Raw genomic sequence first — 19185 nt, forward strand, 5'->3', positions numbered from 1 at the left:
TTATCCTGGGTTTCTTTCCTTTCCATATAAAGTTTGTAATTGTTTTTTCCATCTCTTTGAGGAATGTTGATAGAATCTGGATTGGGATTGCATTATATGTGTAAATTGCTTTGGACAGTATTGACATTTTCACATTGTTAAGTCTTCCTATCCAGGAGCATGGTATAGTCTTCCATTTTTGTAGGTCTCTTTTGGTTTCTTGTAGTAGTGTTTTGTAGTTTTCTTTGTATAAGTCCTTTGTTTCTCTGGTTACATTTATTCCTAGATATTTAATCCTTTGGGTGGCTATTGTAAATGGTATTGCTCTCCTAATGTCCTTTTCAACGCTGTCATTTTTGTAAATTTATGGAGATTTGTCTAGTCTGGAGAATGTTCCATATGCACTGGAACAGAATGTGTATTGCACGGTTGTTGAGTTGAATGCTCTATGAGGTCAAGTTGGCTGACTGTGTTGTTTAGTTCTTCTGTGTCTTTGTCAAGTTTCTTTCTGGTTGTTCTATCCATTTTTGAAAGCAGTGTATTATTGAAAACAACCCTATACAGAGTTGCTTAGAATTGAAACTGGTTTGACAGCACTTAACAACCCCATATATATATATGAAAGCCCTGGTGATGCAACATTTAACCCATCCACATTTAAGTGCTCAGCTGATAGCTAGAAGGAAGTTCAGATGCACTCACTCAGTGACTCTGCAGCAGAAAGACCTGGTCATCTGCTTTTGTAAAGAGTATAGCCAAGAAAACCCTGTGGTTTACTCTGTCACTATGAGTTGGGACCAACTTGATGGCACACAACAGCAACAACATATGTTATATGAAGCTTGTCTATTGTGTGCATCGAATCTTCTGTATCAGTATTTTTGAATACTTAATCTATCAGTTACTGAAAGAGAGATGTTAGAAAATCTCTACATTCTCCTTATAGTCTGTCCCATATTGCTTATATATTTTTTCCATCGATGTTATTCAGTACAAACAAGTTTTAAATTGTTTCTATCCTTTTTAATATGAGAAGTACATGTGTGTGTTCATTTTGTTTCATATTTTATAAAACATTTAGTAAACCACACTTTAGATAAAATGTATTTAGAGTTTAAAATATTCATGTCCCTTGGCCTTGTTAATTCATTTCTGGGATTGTGTTTAAAATAAATAATTAGAAATAGATAAAAAAAAATCCTTATGTATCAAAATGCATACTTGTGATGTTGAAATAATCAAAACAAAACACAGAGTTTAATAAGAGGGGAGTGTTTGTGCACATCTACATGATGGTGTTTAATAGAGCCATTAAATTGTTATAATGAATTTGTAATAACACTGAATATTTACTATGTCACCAATAAAACCATTTGCCCTGGAGTTGATTCCAGCTTCTGGTAATTCCATGTATGTTAGAGTAAAGCTGTGTTCCATATCCATAGCTGATACTATTATGTCACAATGGTAAGTAAAGAAAGCAGTTTACGCAGTATGATTTCAGTTACTTTTAATGGCACTACAGAAATGTTTTAAAAGGAAATATCTCAAAATAGTAGCATTAGTTGTTGAAATTTGATGACTTTGCCTTACCATTCCTAATTTTTGTGTTTTCTAAGTTGTCTATTTGTTGCTAAGTGCCGGCAAGTTAGTTCTGACTCATAGTGACCCAGATAGGATTCCCAAGGAGTGTCTGGTGGGTTTGAACCATTGACCTTATAGTTAGCAGTCCAGTGCTTATCACTACAGTGCCACACCAGGATCCCATATTTTTATAGTAGTCATGTGTTTTTTTAACAAATAGGGAAAATAAACTTAGAATAACAAGGTTTTTTTTTAATAAAAATATGGACTAACAAATACATTTCTAACCAATATAGGAATGAAAATAATGACTCTTCATTTTGTATTATGTTATTCTCAGTTGAAATTCTTTTTTAAAAAGTCAAAATTAAAAAGCAATTAAAAATGTGTAATATGAGAACTAATGAAACATGTGACCATCAATCTCCACAACTCTGACATCATGAGATCATCCCCAGCTACCATTGCCAACTACTCTGAAAGGGATCACCTTAAAGGTGCCTGGATAGAGTTGGAGAAAATTTGGAACAAAACTAAAATAATTATCTCTATAAACATAGACCAGGCTTACTGGTCAAAAAGAGACTAAAAGGACCTGGAACTGTGGCCTGAGACCACTTCTCAAGTCTGAAAAGGAGCTCACCCTCCTAGCCCAATTTTCAGCCAAGCAGTGGATAGCTTTATAGTGGGGACATCACTAATAAGGTATACTCACCATGGAATGGTCAATCATTCAAAACCAAAAGGGCACCATTTTCCTAAGGACAACATTGAGAAGGGATGGGAAGGAGGGTGGAATGGAAATAGGAGGCACAAGTAAGAAGCAGGTAACTGTTGTTGCATGAAGGGGATTGTAATCATTGAGAGGAAACAAAGTGTGTGATTTGTTCAATGTGAAATTGATGATCTTATCTGTAAACCTTCACTCAGTTCCCTATAAAATGCTAAAAAAATGTGTAATATTGGATGTGTGTAAAGCAAAAGTTAATAATTGAAATAAGTGTCATACTGTGTTTCACCATCTATAGATAAAGTGCTGGAAGAAGAGAACCAATGCATGACTTCTATGGTTTCCAGTCATATGAATCCAGGGACAAAACCAATACCTATTGGATCCTTCAGCCCCCATGTAACAGAGTTTCCAAGGAAACGCAAAGGAAGTGATTCAGACCCATCTCAGTAAGTGAATTTGTTCCTGTCACCCCAGAATTCTTTGACTCAAGGGAAAAGAGAAAAAAAGATAAAAATTTTAAATCATGAATTATTTTTAAGTGCCTGGTAACATTTGGATTGGGACATTTATCCACCTACTTTCACCTTCTGTCACTTGCTGACCTGGCATTTTTGTTTCAAACTCCAACAGCTATTAGATATCCAGGAAAGTCAAAGAGAATGAAAGAATTATAGGAACATAGGTTAGTTTTTATAGTCCAAGCAGGATACTTGCTTTGCAAATTGAAATACTTAACTATGAGGACATCTTCCTCCATGTTTGATTTAAAACTAATTACTACATTCACTTTACATCTTATTCATTACGTAATAATCAACCCTTGGTTACCTGTGGTCAGCTTCTTCATGTAAAACTTCTATTTCCATATTTATTAGCCCAAGTAGGTAATAACATTATGGCTGAGAATACTCCTCTTTCCTTGTTTGTCATGAAATGCAGCTTGCAACCCTAAATATCCTTTAACGGACCTCCACAAAGCTAGGGTTTATATGGAGAAAATAATAGGGGGCCAAAATTAACAGTCTACAGTAACTCATTTTAGGCTGGTATTTTATATCAATGGAGTCCTGGTGTGGCGCTGTGGGTTAATGCGCCAGACTGCAAAGCCATTTGAACTGCAGGGTTGGCGGTTCAAGCTCACCAGCTGCTCCTTGGAAACCCTATACAGGGTCGCTATGGGTTGGAACTGACTTGATAGCACTTAACAACAACTTTACATCAATGTGAAGGTTGCTGATAGTTTTTTAACAGGAACGAAGGGGAAAGTTCTGGATAAAGGAACAGGATAAGGACATAATGAAATACCTAGCTCTTTTGTTTCTTTTTTTTAACTAAGTTTTTCACAGTGCATTTTATAATTTAGTTTCAGTTCCTAGTCTAGCAAAATCAGTGCTATCCAAATGTAAGAACTGAAGTACTTCCCAAACCAGATATAAATGATTTGGAGATTACCAGCTGTTTTTGGTTATCTGCATTTCTTAATCTCTTACATCGATGTGGATGATCATAAATAACTGTAATTAACCAAGTGCCACATTCCATGGAGCTACCAGCATTGGCAGTTTTCCCCTAAATGATCAATTAGCAGTCCTCACTCACTCTGAGCCAGATTGGATTATGGATTGCTAGTTGTTTTTATTGTTTTCCTTATTCTTCAAAATCATAAGCACTATTGTTCTTTTTTGGTATCTAAATATGACTGTGGATATTGAAATGGGGACAGAGAACACGGGAAGTAACACAATTTTATGCCAAGTAAGGGACACCTTATAGCGGTTTGACAGGAGTCAGGGGTAGGCAAAATATTGTTGTTGTTGTTGTTGTTATGTGCCATAGAGTCGGTTCCGACCCATAGCGACCCTGTATAGGGTTTCCAAGGGTGTAAATCTTTACGGGAGTAGAGAGCCTCATCTTTCTCCCGCGAAGCAGCTGGTAGTTTCGAACCACTGACCTCAAGGTTCGCAGCCCGATTCGTAACCACTACGCTACCAGAGGCAAAATATTAGCCACATGCAAAGTTCTATCAGAGAACAATATTTTGGCAGCAAGCAACACTGAACATTATTTAGTTCCCTGTTTGGCTGCTAACGGTTAGGTTGACAGTTCAAACCTACCAGTGTCTCTTTTGGAGAAAGGGGCAGTCTGCTTCCATAAAGAGTTGTTGTTTAGTGCCGTTGGATCAGTTCTGCCATATAGCAACCCTGTATAGGGTTTCTGAGGAGCGTCTGGTGGGTTTGAACTGCCAACCTTGTGGTTCTCCTTCTAGTGCTGATCCATAGCACCACACCAGAAGTCCACATACTCTGAAACCCTATGAGACAGTTCTATTCTGTCTTAATAGTGCCACTATGAGTCATAATCAACAGTAATGGATTTGGTTTGTGTTTGCTCATATATCAGAAAATGGAGACGCTAGAACTCAGAACTATCAAGCAACTTCCCCAAGGTTACATATCTAATTAGAGTACTTAATTCCTAATGTGTTTTCGTCATTCTTCATTAATGTGTCTCTGCAGCTGGGTAGGGTTTGGTACAATATGGTGGCAGTCACATTGTCCTTTTCCTAGTATGTCTGCGTAGGGGGTGATAACCCAATGCTTCCTTCCTTCCAGGTCAGGAATTATGGCAGACAAACTAGTAGAAAAACTTTCTCAAAATCCCATTACCTATCTTCTTTCAACAAGGATAGGAATTTCAGCATCCACTGGCAACAGGTAAGCCCTGGACTCTTATTTGACGTATTCCCACCCTACATGAAGGAGCAGTAGAAGGAGAGTGTCTATCCCACTGAGTTGCTCATTACCTAGCTCAGAGCTTCTACATTCTGCCCACGCTCTTCTTTTATCCCATCATTTTCCATCCCCATTAATGAAATGAAGGGTCCCCGTGTGGCATTGTTGGGTAAGCATTGGACTGCTAACTGCAAGGTTGGTGGTTCAAACCAGCTGATCCTTGGAAAACTTACACAGGATGCTATGGGTTGGAACCAACTCGATGGCACATAGCAACAGCAACAACAACTAATGAATTGCTGATGTTAAGGTATGAATTTACCAAGTGCTGATTTATAACATCCTCTCTGGAGACTCAAGACATCAAAACCTGAGGTTGGTTTTGTAATCTAAGAGTGTTTGTTGGATATTTTTAAATGAAAAATACTGTATGAGAATGTTTATCCTTTCTGAAGCACTGTTAGTTTTGATAGGAAAGTTGCTTCTTTAAAAGAGTTTTTGATGACGTTTGCTGTAATACGGTCATTGGATAGTTATTGTATACGTGTCATGTGTCACCCAGTAGATTATCATTGTTATTAGGTGCTGTTGAGTTGGTTCGTATGTCTAACAGAATGAAACGCTGCCCCATCCTGTACTATCCTCACAGTTGTTCCTGTGTTTGAGCCCATTGTAGCCACTGCATTAATCCATCTAATCGAGGGTCTTTCCAGTAGACTAAGAAGTATTAATACAGATAAGACACAAGCTTAGCCCTCAAAAAACACGTACAAGTGGGAAAGATAAAAATAATAATTATATATTATAACTGCTATAATACAGACTCTGGGTACTATGGCAACAGAGAAATAGGCATTTAAATAAGATTGGGGTCAGGGATGAAGGACAACTTCTTGGAGAAGTTGACATAAACTAAGTTTTAAGTGAAAAATAGAAATGGACCCTGTGGAGCAGGAGTAGAGAAGATATTTTATGTAGAAGGAGCGTGGGTAGAAATGCAGGGGTGTGAAATGGCATGTTGCTGACCAGGAAACGACAAGTGGTTGGCACAGTAGAGTTGAGGGTGCACATAAAGGTGAGCAAGCAATGAGACTTGAGGAATAAACAGGGACTAAGTCATGAAGCTCTCTGTCTCCTGAGCTAAAGAATTTGAAAATTATCTTGAGTATTGTAGAGGAAATTGAAGGATTTTAAGCATGAGAGGAACTAAATCAGATTTACCTTTTCAGAATCTCACTCTGTAAAGAGGATAGAGGCTGAAGGAAGAATACCCAATGGACAGAAAGAGCATTTGAGAGACTTTTGCTGGGGTATAGGTTAGATCTCATGAGCTAAGAGAGTGGCCTAGTACAGAAAGATCTTTGAAAGGAAAGGTTATATAATGGCATATCTAGAAGATAGAATCTCTAAGACGTCATGATTGTTGGTTGGGGAAAGAAAGAATATAAGAAGCTTCCATGTTGTCTGACTTGGGCATCTAAATGAAAAATGGTATTATTATTATTCACTGAGATTGAGGGAAAGATAATTATTTCAGTTTGGGACATACTGAGAATGGCTTAACTATGGGACCTTCAAGTAGGCAATTGAAAGAAAGATGAGACTTTCTACTCCTGAAAAGGTTTATAGTCTTGGAAACCCTATACGGGGTTGTTGTGAGTCGGAACCAACTCGATGACACACAACAAGAGGGCAGTTGGACAAGAAGGTATAGAACTCAGGACTGAGGCCTAGTATGGAGACACATTCAAGTATAATTTGTAGGCAAAAACTAATTGAAGTGATAGACCTGGATAAATTCACTGTGAGAAGTCTATAAAGTCAGAAGACTGGGGGGCTGAGGATATACTCTGGGGGCACACTGGCATAAAGACAACAAAGAGAAGCCCACCCAAATTAGAAAGACATGACTCTAAAGTGGAGTGCTGTCTCAGAAACCAAAGAAGGAAATTTCAGAAAGAGGAGGAATGGAAAGCTGAAACATGTTTTGCGATTGTATCTTCTGTCACTTTTATTTGTCTTTGCATGACAAATGAAATGTGAATATTCTTTAGAAAGAATATTTGCATTTCATTAAACTGCTGTCAGAGTAGTTTTCAAGAAACACTAGAACTGTGGATTTTCTTTTGTTTTTAAATATGTTACTAATAGTGTAAGGTGTCACATTGAAATAATGCATTTAACTTAATATCAGAACCTTATTAATATCGGAAAGCTTATTATTCCCAGCCCCAAAAAGTAACCTACCAAATTATATCAAATAACACATGAAACCTAAAATAATAGTGAAAGTGGGAACACTCTGATGAATACACACCCTATATAAAATAGAAATAATGTATGCACAGTGTAGTTCCCATGGGGTCACCACTCTCGCTGCTTGGGGTGTACCCCCCACAAAATAAATCTGAACTCTTGCTTCACTTTTTGTCTTTTTAATTTTTAAAAACAAAAATTCTCTTCAGATTTCTCTCTATTAGTGGAAACTGGTCCTAATATAGGTACTAATGTCTTTCATAAAAGTAAAGTGGCATAAAGTGAACTTCTGAAAAGCAGAGACTACCTGTAATGCCTTTATTTTATTTAGTGTTATTTCTGGGAAAATCTTATTCTTTCTCAAGATTGCCATGAAATCATTTCTAAATCGAGCACCAATTATTGTTCACCATCAGTTAGCTTTTTGTTACCCTGATGGGGTTGGTGTGACCAATCATAGGCGAACAGCTCATGTAGACAGGTCATGTGCTCAGTGATTGCATTTATCAGTAAAAATCTCATGGTAACTGTGATGGTTGGACTTCATCTCACATTTATTCCTCTCTCAAGAATTAAACAGTTTGATATTTTTTCTTGCCTTTCTTTCTTTCTTTCTTTTTTTTTTTTTTCCGTAGAATGGAAGATGGTGATCAACAAGTAAAACTGAAGTCTTTCAGGTACATTAAAATATTGAGATGGTACATGGTGGGTAGAAAATGTTGCACATGCAAACATTGAGCCAAAGCTTAAAGCAATTTCAAGATGGAGTGGATTCTTAATTTCCTCATTAGTTTTTCCTCATAATGGTTTTCCTCATTAGTTAAGTGCTTTGAGAAGTAATGATTAGCAGTTGCTGGTGGTGCCTTTCAATTTCTGTTAAAAATGGCTGGTTCATGCTATAAATAAATCAGAATTACTTATAAGGAGTGTCTGATTATTAGAAATCCATCATTGTATAATCTCTTGTCAATTGCTTCAATATATTCTTTCAACAATTTTTTTGTTTTATAAACATTTGGCAGCATGACCTGATCTGAGTTTTGCCCTCTCTCCATTCATCCTGTTTTCTTTTAAAATATTACGAAGTACTGAAATGTTTTAAAGTGACAGTACCTGTATGTTATAAAGCAGAGAACATGTTTCTGGATAAACATGTCTTTCCTTACTGAAATCCTCTAGGAAGCTTTGCATCTGCAGTTTTTGCAAGCAGACTATATCTTTTTCCCAAACTGGCAATTCTGTATTTGGTAGTGTGGTCATTGGCTCCATGAAAACTACCGCCTTTTTCATGAGATCAGAAGAAATGGATGGTGTCCCGCTACCTTTACTAGACATTTTGATTGAAGATTCTACAGAAGAATTCTATTGATCAAAAGAGAGAAGTTTCAGAACAGAATTTCAAATTTTCATGAACTTCAAGACTTTCTTGAAAGCTGTTTGAACCCTGAAACTGTCTTGAAATAACATTTATTATCTCAAACACAGAATATCCCCTGAAGTCTTCTTAAAACTAAACATTAGTTTAGATTAACTAGTAAACATGATCTGTCTTGATTCTTAGGCTCTTTTAAGAACTATCTGTATCGAATCAAAGTCACAACAGTGACTTGAAAGATTAATTAGGAAATTTAGGGAGTTGTTGTTAACTGATGTTAAGTCAGTTCCGACTTATAGTGACCCTGTATAGGATTTCCAAGGAGTGACTGGTGAGTTTGACCTGCTGACTTGACAGTTCAAACTGAATCTGCAGTCCGCAGCATTAACCCGTGGCACCACAGGAGTAGTGAGTTTATATTAATGAAGGAGGAACAACTCAGAAAAGGAGGATGAAAATGGATGTACAACTTGAAGAGTATAATCAGTTTCGCTGAATTGTGCATGTAGAAATGGTTGAATTGGTGTATGCTTTGCTGTTTTTACTCTCCACAACAACAAAATAAAAATTAAAAAAACAAAATGAAAACTTGACTGCTCATCTTTACTAGTTCCTGCTATTATCGTGTATCATTTTCCACAGTGACCTGGCTTGCCCCCGGCCCTCACGTCCTCTGAATACTTGCTCTGAGAGTAGTTCCCCTTCTCTTCCTGTGTATTCCTAGACTCAGTCATCCATCCATTACTAATGTCCTTCCTAATGCATAATACTGGTAGAAAGACTAGGGGACCATTTTAGTCCGAGTCAAACGTTAACATTCTTTTAAGCATAAAATATTAAACCAAAAATTGCTTGTGAATGGAATAAAGTAGTCGGAACCAATTCAATGGCAGTTAACAACAACAACTCAAATTCACTCAACCAGCTGTTCCTCGAAAACCCTCTACCGGATCAGTGTGAGTCAGAACCAACAGCACTTAACAACAAACAACAACTCAAGTTTTAGTCTATTCACAAACAGTTTTCAGTTTAACAATGATAATCTAAATTGTATGTAAATAAATATGGACCTTGCCTTGATTTGTAATTGTATCCAGTTCAAATTTAAAAGTATATAATATGCTTCAGGAGTCCTGATGTGATGCTATAGGATAAGCACTGAACTGTTAACTATAAGATTGGCCATTCAAATCCACCAGCTGCTCCTCGAAAACCCTATATAGGGTCACTATGAATCAGCAATGCCAAGGGCAAATGAGTCAGGGAGTTAGTTTCCATGAGTCTGTACCTGCCAACTCTAATACTCATGCACTCTTTTATGTGGAAACAACATTTTAAAAACTCTAATTTAAAGTCTGTCTAGAGACAGAGTCACAGAATCCTGGTGTGGCACTGCAGGATCATGCACTGGACTGCAAAGCCAGTTTGAACTGCAAGGTCAATGGTTCAAACCCACCAGCCACTCCTTGGAAACATTACACAGGCTTGCTATGGGTTGACACTGACAAAAACAAGATTCAGGATAATATTTCCATCTGATTGCCCTCCTAAGCTCTTCTTATTGAGAAAGTCTAGAGTTGCCATACTCTGAATCTTGAGAGACTGATAAATAAATACAGTAAAGTGTGAAAGTAAACTTGCAGAATTCTTCCATTCTAAGAAATACATCTCCCCCTCATTTTTTCATGGGGGGAAATGTCTTCTCATCAATGACATCATACTGTTAATTGCTAGCATCTTTCTTTCTTGGTGATTACATTAAATAACAATGACTCTTAAAATATATAGTATCTCAGTTTTAATGGGATGTAGCATTAGCTTGTAAAACATACTGAGACAACATAAAGAAAGAATTAATTGTGTAGTTAGTGGTGGTGGTGGTGGTGGCTATGTGCCATTAAGTTACTTGTGACTCACAGCAACCTTGTATAGGGTTCTCAAGGCTGTAAATCTTTACAGGAGCAGAAAGCCTCATCTTTTTCCTGAGAAGCAGCTGGAGTGACTGGTGGATTTGAACTGCTGACCTAGCAGTTAGCAGCCTAACACATAACCCACTATGCTACCAGGACTCCTTTGTGTAGTTAGTAGTCAGGGAAATCTTCCCTGAAGACTAATAACTGAGCTGGGTTTTGAAGAAAGACTATTACCTCTCCAAGAATATAGAAGGAAAGGATATCCTAAGCCTTATAAAGAACCAGGCATGAAGGAGATGTGAGACATATTTAAAAACTCGCAAATTTGATATTGCTTCTGTACCCGCCAACTCTAATATTCATGCACTCTTTTATGTGGAAACAACATTTTAAAAACTCTAATTTAAAGTCTGTAAAATTTAGAGCTGTAGGGGAAAGACTTGAAGGGATGAATCTGAAAACAAAGGCATGAACCAGGTCATGGAAAACCTTAGTAGAAATTAAGGAGTTTGACCATTCCTCTTGGGCAGTGGAAATGCATTGAGCAGTTATCTGCGATGGAGTTAGTACCATTATTCTGGAGATAGTGGGTAGTGTAGACTAAAAGGGGTAGAAACTAGAGGAAACATCTATTTAAAAGGCTCTTGGGGTATTGCAACAACTATAATAAAGGATTAAATTAAGAAAATGGCTGAGTGGATGGAGAGGTAGGGCAGACGGATGTATGAAATATTTTAAGAGCTAGAATTTACAAGAGTTTTTTAATTATTTAGCTCTTCAGTTTGATGAAGAGGTAAGGGTCTATAGTGAGTCTGGTGGTATCAGCAGCCAAGATAAACCCTATGGAAGAAAGAGTAAATAGGGGAAGGGAAGGAAGGAGACTTGGACCAGAGTGTATTGGATAGAATGTTACTTTTTTTTTTTTTATTTCTTGAGTTTTAGGGTACTTGTGGAATCCTGGTGTGGAGCTGTAGGATAAGCATTAGACTACTAACTGCAAGGTTGTTAGCCCAAACAGAACCCACTAGCAGCTTCTCAGAAACCCTGTGTTGTTGTTGTTGTTAAGTGTTGTTGAGTTGATTCCGACCCATAGCGACCCTGTATAGGACTTTCAAGACGTGGCTGGTGAGCTTGCCCTGTTAACCTTGCAATGCAAGCAGACTTTGCAGTCCAGTGCATTAACCCAAAGCACCACACTAGGACTCCTATACAGGGTCACTAGGAGTCTGAACCAACTGAAGACTCACCAGCACTTAACAACAACAACAAGGGTGCTCATGAATCAGTGAGGTGCCAAAGTCTAGTTTCAAAGATATGGAACTGGGTCAAGTAAATGAGATAGGCATTGAGAAGTAAGTAGCTTGGTAGGAGTACAATGGCTCTGTAGAATAAGCACTGGACTACTAACCACAAGGTCAGTAATTTGAGCCCACCAGCTGCTCCTTGGGAGAAAGATGAGACTTTCTGTTCCCATAAAGATTGACAACCTTGGAAACGCTACACAGGGTCACTGTGAGTTGGAACCAACTTGGTGACATTTAACAATAACAACAGTAAGTAGCGTATGAAAAGCTTTGTGAGGAAATAAAACATCTCTTAGGGACAAGCCTTCAAGAGAGAAAAGAATGGTACCAAGTTGTGAATCTTGAGGGATACAAGCAATTAAATGTTAGAGGAAGATCTAAGCATGGTGACCAAGCAGGGAGAACAGAAGAGGCACGTTCAGAAGAGTGTCACAGTGTCAAATTCGATGCTGGGATCAGCTCAGGCATTGCGTAAGGATGACCTATACAAGTATCATTTTAGTAGTATGTTGTTGTTATGTGCTGTCGAGTCAGTTCTGACAAATAGTTATCCTAAATAGGGTTTCTGAGGAGTGGCTGAAGGATTTGAACTGCTGACCTTGCTGTCCAGTGCCTATCCCATAGCACCATACCAGGAAGCTTGATTTTAATGGAGATGATTGAATGGAGACCCTACTCTTTCTAGAAATGTGACTGAGAAGGGAAGTCAATAGCAAGAATAGACAAACTAGAATTACAGAAAGGATTTTTTGTGGGGAGGGCACGGAGACTTGAGTACATTCATATAGACCCATGATAAGGAGTTGAGAGAGAAAATAAGGTTAAGATGTCTATTACTGTTTAAGTCGATTGCAGAGAGGAGTTAACGTGTATAGAAGCTTGCACATCTCTTCCTCTGAGATGGAAAGGAAGTAGACAAATCACTGATGTCTTAGTTCTTGAAGGTTTAAGGGAATAAGATAGGGAGGGAAGAGCAAGTGTAGGGGTGAAGGAAAAAAACACAAAACAACATTGATTTTATTAGTAGTATTTCTGTTCTTGGAGTCCTGGTGTGATGCTGTAGGATAAGCATTCGACCATAAAGTCAGTTTGAACTACAATGTTGGTGGTTCAAACTCACCAGCCGCTCCTCAGAAACCATACACAGGGTCACTGTGAGTCGGAACTAACTCAACGACACGTTAACAACAGCAACAACAAATTCTTGTTCTTGGACTCCTAGTGTGGTGCTGTAGGATAAGCATTGGACTTCAAACTGCAAGATTGGCTGTTCAGACCCACCAGTTGTTTATTCCTTGGAAACCCTTTACAGGGTTACTATGAGCTGAAAAGGACTTGATGGCATTTAACAACAACAACATTCCTATTCCTAGCAGTTTACTTTTCCCCAAATGGCAAGTGCAAGGCCAGATTTGGGAGAAAAAACTGTGTGTGCTTGTTGGGTTCAGCACCTGCTTCAGTTAGTACTTCCCCCAAAACTAATTCTGCTGAAACTCTCCTTCGTAGAGAAGTCCATAGCCAAACTGAAAAGCGGAGGAGAGATAAAATGAATAACCTGATAGAAGAACTGTCTGCGATGATCCCTCAGTGCAATCCCATGGCACGCAAACTCGACAAGCTTACAGTTTTAAGAATGGCTGTTCAACACTTGAAATCTCTAAAAGGTGAGTTTGAAAATGGCTTTCACACTTAGACTTGTAAAGTTTTCGTGTAACTGGGGTCTCTGATTAGTTTGTTTTGCTTGTATTGACTATTGAGATTCTATATAAAGGAGTCTTTAACTTGTTTGTATTGAGGTTTTTTTATACTCTGTATGTAGAATACCAATTGGATATCAGAACATTTAGTTAAAAAAAAAAACCACCAACTTTGTGTGAACTTAAATAAAATTTTACATTTCTCCTTGTAGCCCATGTGAAATACTAAGATAATATTATCTTCCCTACATGTCTCTCAATATTTAAAAGTTCTAAAATGCAGCTTTGACCAATTCCTATATTTAGAAAAGAAACTCTCCTTAAATTCAGCAATTTCTCATAAGATATTTTCATATACATTAGCCATTGGATGAGAAGATCCTCGGCCAGTGCCTCTTGGTGTGTATGTAATCATTTTTGTCTTTTGCACTCTCTAATTTGAGCGTCAGTTTTTTTACATTGAAATATAATGAATGTGTGTATATGTGTGTAGTATCCATGTTTGTAGTAGAAGTCACATCTGGTTTGGGAATAACCTGAATCAAACTTGGGTGCAGAGTAATGGGAATGGATTTGAGCTTTAGATATAATGAGAAAACAGGGACCCCAGCAAGAGTAACATGATGGAAACCATAGAGAAGATTGAGCATTCAGTTTGTATTTTAGGGAAGTTTGGCTCAAAAAAATGTGAAAAAGAAATGAATAAAGGATGACCCAGAGATCTTAGTTTAGACCTCTGTCCTACCCTGCAAGTCAGGGAAAGATAGTCTGTTTCAGGGGGAAAGGGTAATTATGTGGACAGAATACAGGGAATTTGCCAAGTCAAGTTAAAGTGAGTTAGTGGAGAATAGTATTAATCTGGACTCCTGGTGCCAAGCAGCCTGAAGAGGATCAGATCTTATAATGAACAGAAAAATATGGGAAATGCATGTACCTGGGTCATGCACATATAAGTTAGGAAGTAAAACTAGAGACAGCTATTAAAGTAACTTGTGCAGGTTGTGAAAATAGATACAGGCATACGTCAGAAATATTACAGGTTTCGGCTCCACTCTACTGCAATAAAGCAAATATCACAATAAAATGAGTCCTGAAAATTTTCTGGTTTCCCAATGCATGTAAAAGGTATGTTTATATATACTGTAGTCTGAAATATGAAATAGCATTATGAAAAAGTTTGAAATATTGTGAGAATTACCAAAATGTGCCACAGAAATGGCACAGATAGACTCGCTTGATGCAAGGTTGCCACAAATCCTCAGTTTGTTAAAAAAAAAATTACCTGTGAAGCTCAGTAAAGCTAAGCACAATAAAATGAATTGTGCCTATGTGGTCAACCACTTTCCTTACATCTCCACCTATGGTTGTTGTTGTTGTTAAGTGCCGTCAAGTCAGTTTTGACTCAGCAAGCCCTGTATAGGGTTTCCAAGGAGCGAATGATGATTTTGAACCACCAGCCTTGTGGTCCAGTGTTTATCCTACGAGATGGCTAATGTACTTGAATCCACTGGTTTGTGTGTATGTGTATGTGCTGTAGAAAGCAGGCAGTGAGGGAACCAAAGTAAAGCCTTTGATATCCCTTTAGGGTTTTAGAAAAGAGCAAATGCTGAGATACTGCCTAGGAGACTTCCTGTTGGGAGTGGGACTCAAAGTCGTATTTTCATAATTGCATATTGTGAAACAAAATTCTCTTTTACCCACAACTGGACTTGCACAAATAGTACACAATATTTCCCTTAAATCTTTTAGCGATGAAATTTTGCAGGCTCAGTTGAGGTTATTTGATCACAGCCCCCACATCACTTGGTTTCACATTAGCAATGTCTTGAGGGAGGACCTATGGGGAAAGGCATGAACCAGTTAGATCATTCAAGAAGCATTAAAGCATCCACTAGATTTCTGTCTTGTGCTGGGAAGATGAAAATGAATGAGGTCAGGTTGCTACCCTCATGTTCTAATGCATGAGAGATTTAAAGAAGAGATAAACCTAGTGTGATAAATGTTACTGTCCCGAGACAGTAGCTGTCAAAATTCAGAGGACAAGTCTTTGTATCAGAGAGTTTATCACTGGCCTCTTAAACAAAGGTGAGGTGGTCAAATTGACACGTCCTAACCAGCCTATGACACCATAGATCAGTTTATAATACTGTGGTGGCTTATGTGTTGCTGTAAGATATGTCACTGATATTTTAAATGCCAGAAGGGTCACCCATGATGGGCAGGTACTTTCAGACTAAGACAAACCAGAAAGAAAGGACTGGTGATCTACTTCTAAAAATTAGCCCCTGAAAAGTTTATGGATCACAAAGGAACATTGTCTGACTCGCTTGCTTTGGACACATCATCAGAGGCGAGTAATTGCTGGAGAAGGACTTCATGTCTGGTGAAACAGAGAGCCAGTGAGGGTAAGGGAGAGCCTCAGGGAAATGGAATGGCACAAAAGCCACAATGATGGCTTTGAACATGCCAGTGGCATTGAGGATGATGCCAGACCAGGCAGTGTTTTCTTCTGTTGTACAGGAGGTTGCTATGAAGTTGAGTGTATGACAGCTGTCCATGTAACTACCTACAAGTGAGATGACTTAAAGAGGCTGGGTCTGCATCCTGTGACAGCCTGGAACTTGTTTGGCAAAAGCTTACGCCAAACCATCAGAGCATCAGAGGGCTGTATATGAATCTTGCTATTTTTGTTCTATAGCATAATTACTTTAAAGACAGAAAACAAAAGACCTACTGCCCTGAAGTTGAATGTGACACATAGCAACTATAGGACAGAGTAGAACTGCTCCACTGGGTATTTGAGGCCGTGAATCTTTATAGAAGCAGATTGCCTTATCTACAGCTGATGGGTTCAAACTGCTGACTTTTCAGTGAGCAACCCAATGCTTAACTCACTGTGTCACCAGGGCTCCTTAAAGAAAGAAGGATGGTTGAGAAAACCTTTTTTATTGCAGTCTACTGCAGCGTTTCTCAAAGTATCTGGGTGAAACAGAAGTTGCTGGGGCTGTTTTTCAATGCATTATAAATATAATATAAATATAAATGTAAAGTAAGAAAACTATCATGCTCTTGGATGCTGCAGTAATGCTTATGTTTCTGTGAAAATGTCCAAATGCTTACCCTTAATTTCCATACAAATTGCACCACTTCTGGCATTGGTCTGCAGACCACACTGGGAGCCGCCCTGCTTTGCAACATACACTTTTGACAGCCTTTGGGCATTCTGTAACTCTGGTCTTAAATATCCAGAAACAATAGACAGGCTCTAGAGACAAACCTCCAAGGTTCAAAATCTGGCTCCCTGGCTTCATAATAGCTATGTGATGCTATAGGTGTGGTGCTGTAGGATTAGCACTGAACAGTTAGCCACAAGGTTGATAGTTCAAACCCACCAGCCTCCCCTGGGAGCCCTCTACAGGGTCACTATGAGTCAGAACTGACTCAACAGCACCAAGTAGCAACAACGGCCACAACTTGAGGAAGTCACATGTTACTGCTGTTATTAAGTGCGATCGAGTCAGTACCACACCAGTACCTGCTAAAAGGAAATACCATTATCATCAAGAATAGCAGCAGCATTGCTAACATTTATTGAACACTTACTGATTTTACCTCTCTAATATATTTTCAATAACTTTTGACTTGTTTAATTTTAGGCATGACAAATTCATATGTAGGAGATAATTACAGGCCTTCATTTATTCAGGATAATGAGCTCAGGCACTTAATCCTTAAGGTAAGTAGAGCAATAGATTTGTTTAAATTACATTTTTCCTTTAATTTTTATTTAAACAACAGCTAGATTTTCTTTAATTTGCATCCTGTTATGAATACTTTTAACCCTACATTAAACCCCATGTCTGGTAATATAGAAATGTGAATTATAGAAATAGCTATGATTTATTAGTTTGGGCTAATGAAAGTAGAGAGACAACATGTACTTTCCAAAATATGAAGCCACATCTAATTTTAATTCTGATTTCCTTCATTGCCTAAGGTCTCACTGCACATTGTAGGATCTGTTCTCCACTGTTGTCAATCCTTCAAAGCCAGTTTGCCCTGTATCTCATTCCTTCAGGATCCTGTGCTTTGCAGAATAGCTAGTCATCGATTACTTAAACAAGTCATATTTCATATACAGGATGCAAAAAGTCATACCAACCATCCCTGCCACACAGCTAGGTTCAGTAATTCGTTGTAATGGCCACACAGAACTCACAGTTGTAGGGATTAGTAGAGAAGTTAACAGGTTTTCCTGCAGGATCAGAAAGTGTTCGGGGGCCCAGTTGTTCTAGTCAAGAAGTCAAGAGAGTCTCTCCTCAGCCATGCCCACAGGCAGACCTCTCTCTGTGAAGCAATGTTTCAAAGTTCTTTTAGGGCTGCTGATAAATGCCTATAGGACACACCACTCAGCCATTTGCCTTAGCCTGAAGGCACCTAGTTCTAGCCCCCCTCTTAGTACCTGGAGGCACCCTACTCTACAAGTAAGCCTACTTCTCAAAGTCATTCACCTTATTTGCTTCAAGGACTGAGAAGCTCAGTACTCTTGTTTCATGCTCTGGCTCTTAATTCTGCTTCTGTATCTCCTCTGCTGCTTCTCTGGGGCAGTATCTTTCTGTCCCTGGATTGAGGAGGATCAGTACATATGGATCTCAGGACCCAAAGAATATACTCCACTCCTGGTCCTTCTTTAGATGATAGTGAGAGTCCCCATTCCTGCATGTGAGATGGCTCATTTTACATATGTTAGGGTTCCAAATTTTTACAATAATAGTTAGTGTTGTTAATAATTACCTTGAGTCATGTGATCCTATTAGTATCTTCTACCACCACAAATGTTGCTTGAGTAGAGCCATATGCAGTAAATGACTGCATTACACATGGATTTGCAGATTCACCATTCTAGAGTTAAATGACATTGAAAATGGGATCATGTTGTTGAGATAAACTGTTCCCAGGAGTTTATAACTGCTTTCTTGGTATCGTAATACAACTGGATTTAAGCCATAGGTTGATTAAATAGAAAGGTCCTTTATTTAGATATTTGTCCATTTTTCTTTTTTAAAAAATTTCAATTCGTTCTTTTATTTGAAGGTTGTTGTTATTAAGTGCCACCGAGTCAATTCTGACTCATAGCGACCCTGTGCAGGGTTGCCAAGGAACAGTTGGTGGGTTTGAACTGCCGACCTTGTGTTTCTCAGCCCAGGGCTTGTCCTTTAACACCATAGCTAAATTTAAACATTATATTCTTGACAGAGGACTTCTGGTGTGGTGCTGTGGATGAAACCCACCAGCTGCTCCTCAGAAACCCTATACAGGGTCCTGTCTACGTGTCAGAGCCAACTCAACAGCATTTAACAATAACAGCAACATTCCTGCTATAGGCATACAGGATTTTGGGGGGGGAACAAAAACATTTTTAAATATAGTGGAATGTGCCATTGTATGGAAACGTTCTTGCCATCTGTGTTTTTTCATTCATAGCTTAATATAACCCTGATCCTGTCCCTTATTTTACTGAAACTCACCTACCTAATTCCCTTCATACTTATTTCCAATCAATGAAAATCAATCCAAGGAAATATCCAGTTGGGAATGCCAGACTTACTTTA

General features: G+C 38.3%; 1 protein-coding gene across 1 annotated transcript in view; it reads left to right on the forward strand.

Moving 5' to 3' along the window:
• Positions 1–19185, forward strand: part of ARNTL2 (aryl hydrocarbon receptor nuclear translocator-like 2) — a 53521-nt gene that overhangs the window by 1881 nt on the left and 32455 nt on the right. The window contains exons 2-6 of the mRNA XM_006866983.1: positions 2592–2742; positions 4909–5010; positions 7920–7961; positions 13383–13540; positions 17230–17309. Coding sequence (XP_006867045.1) covers positions 2592–2742; positions 4909–5010; positions 7920–7961; positions 13383–13540; positions 17230–17309 — 533 coding nt within the window. The remainder of the gene's footprint in view (positions 1–2591; positions 2743–4908; positions 5011–7919; positions 7962–13382; positions 13541–17229; positions 17310–19185) is intronic.

This window comes from Chrysochloris asiatica, unplaced genomic scaffold (assembly GCF_000296735.1).
Source record: "Chrysochloris asiatica unplaced genomic scaffold, ChrAsi1.0 scaffold00098, whole genome shotgun sequence".
NCBI lineage: Eukaryota > Metazoa > Chordata > Mammalia > Afrosoricida > Chrysochloridae > Chrysochloris > Chrysochloris asiatica.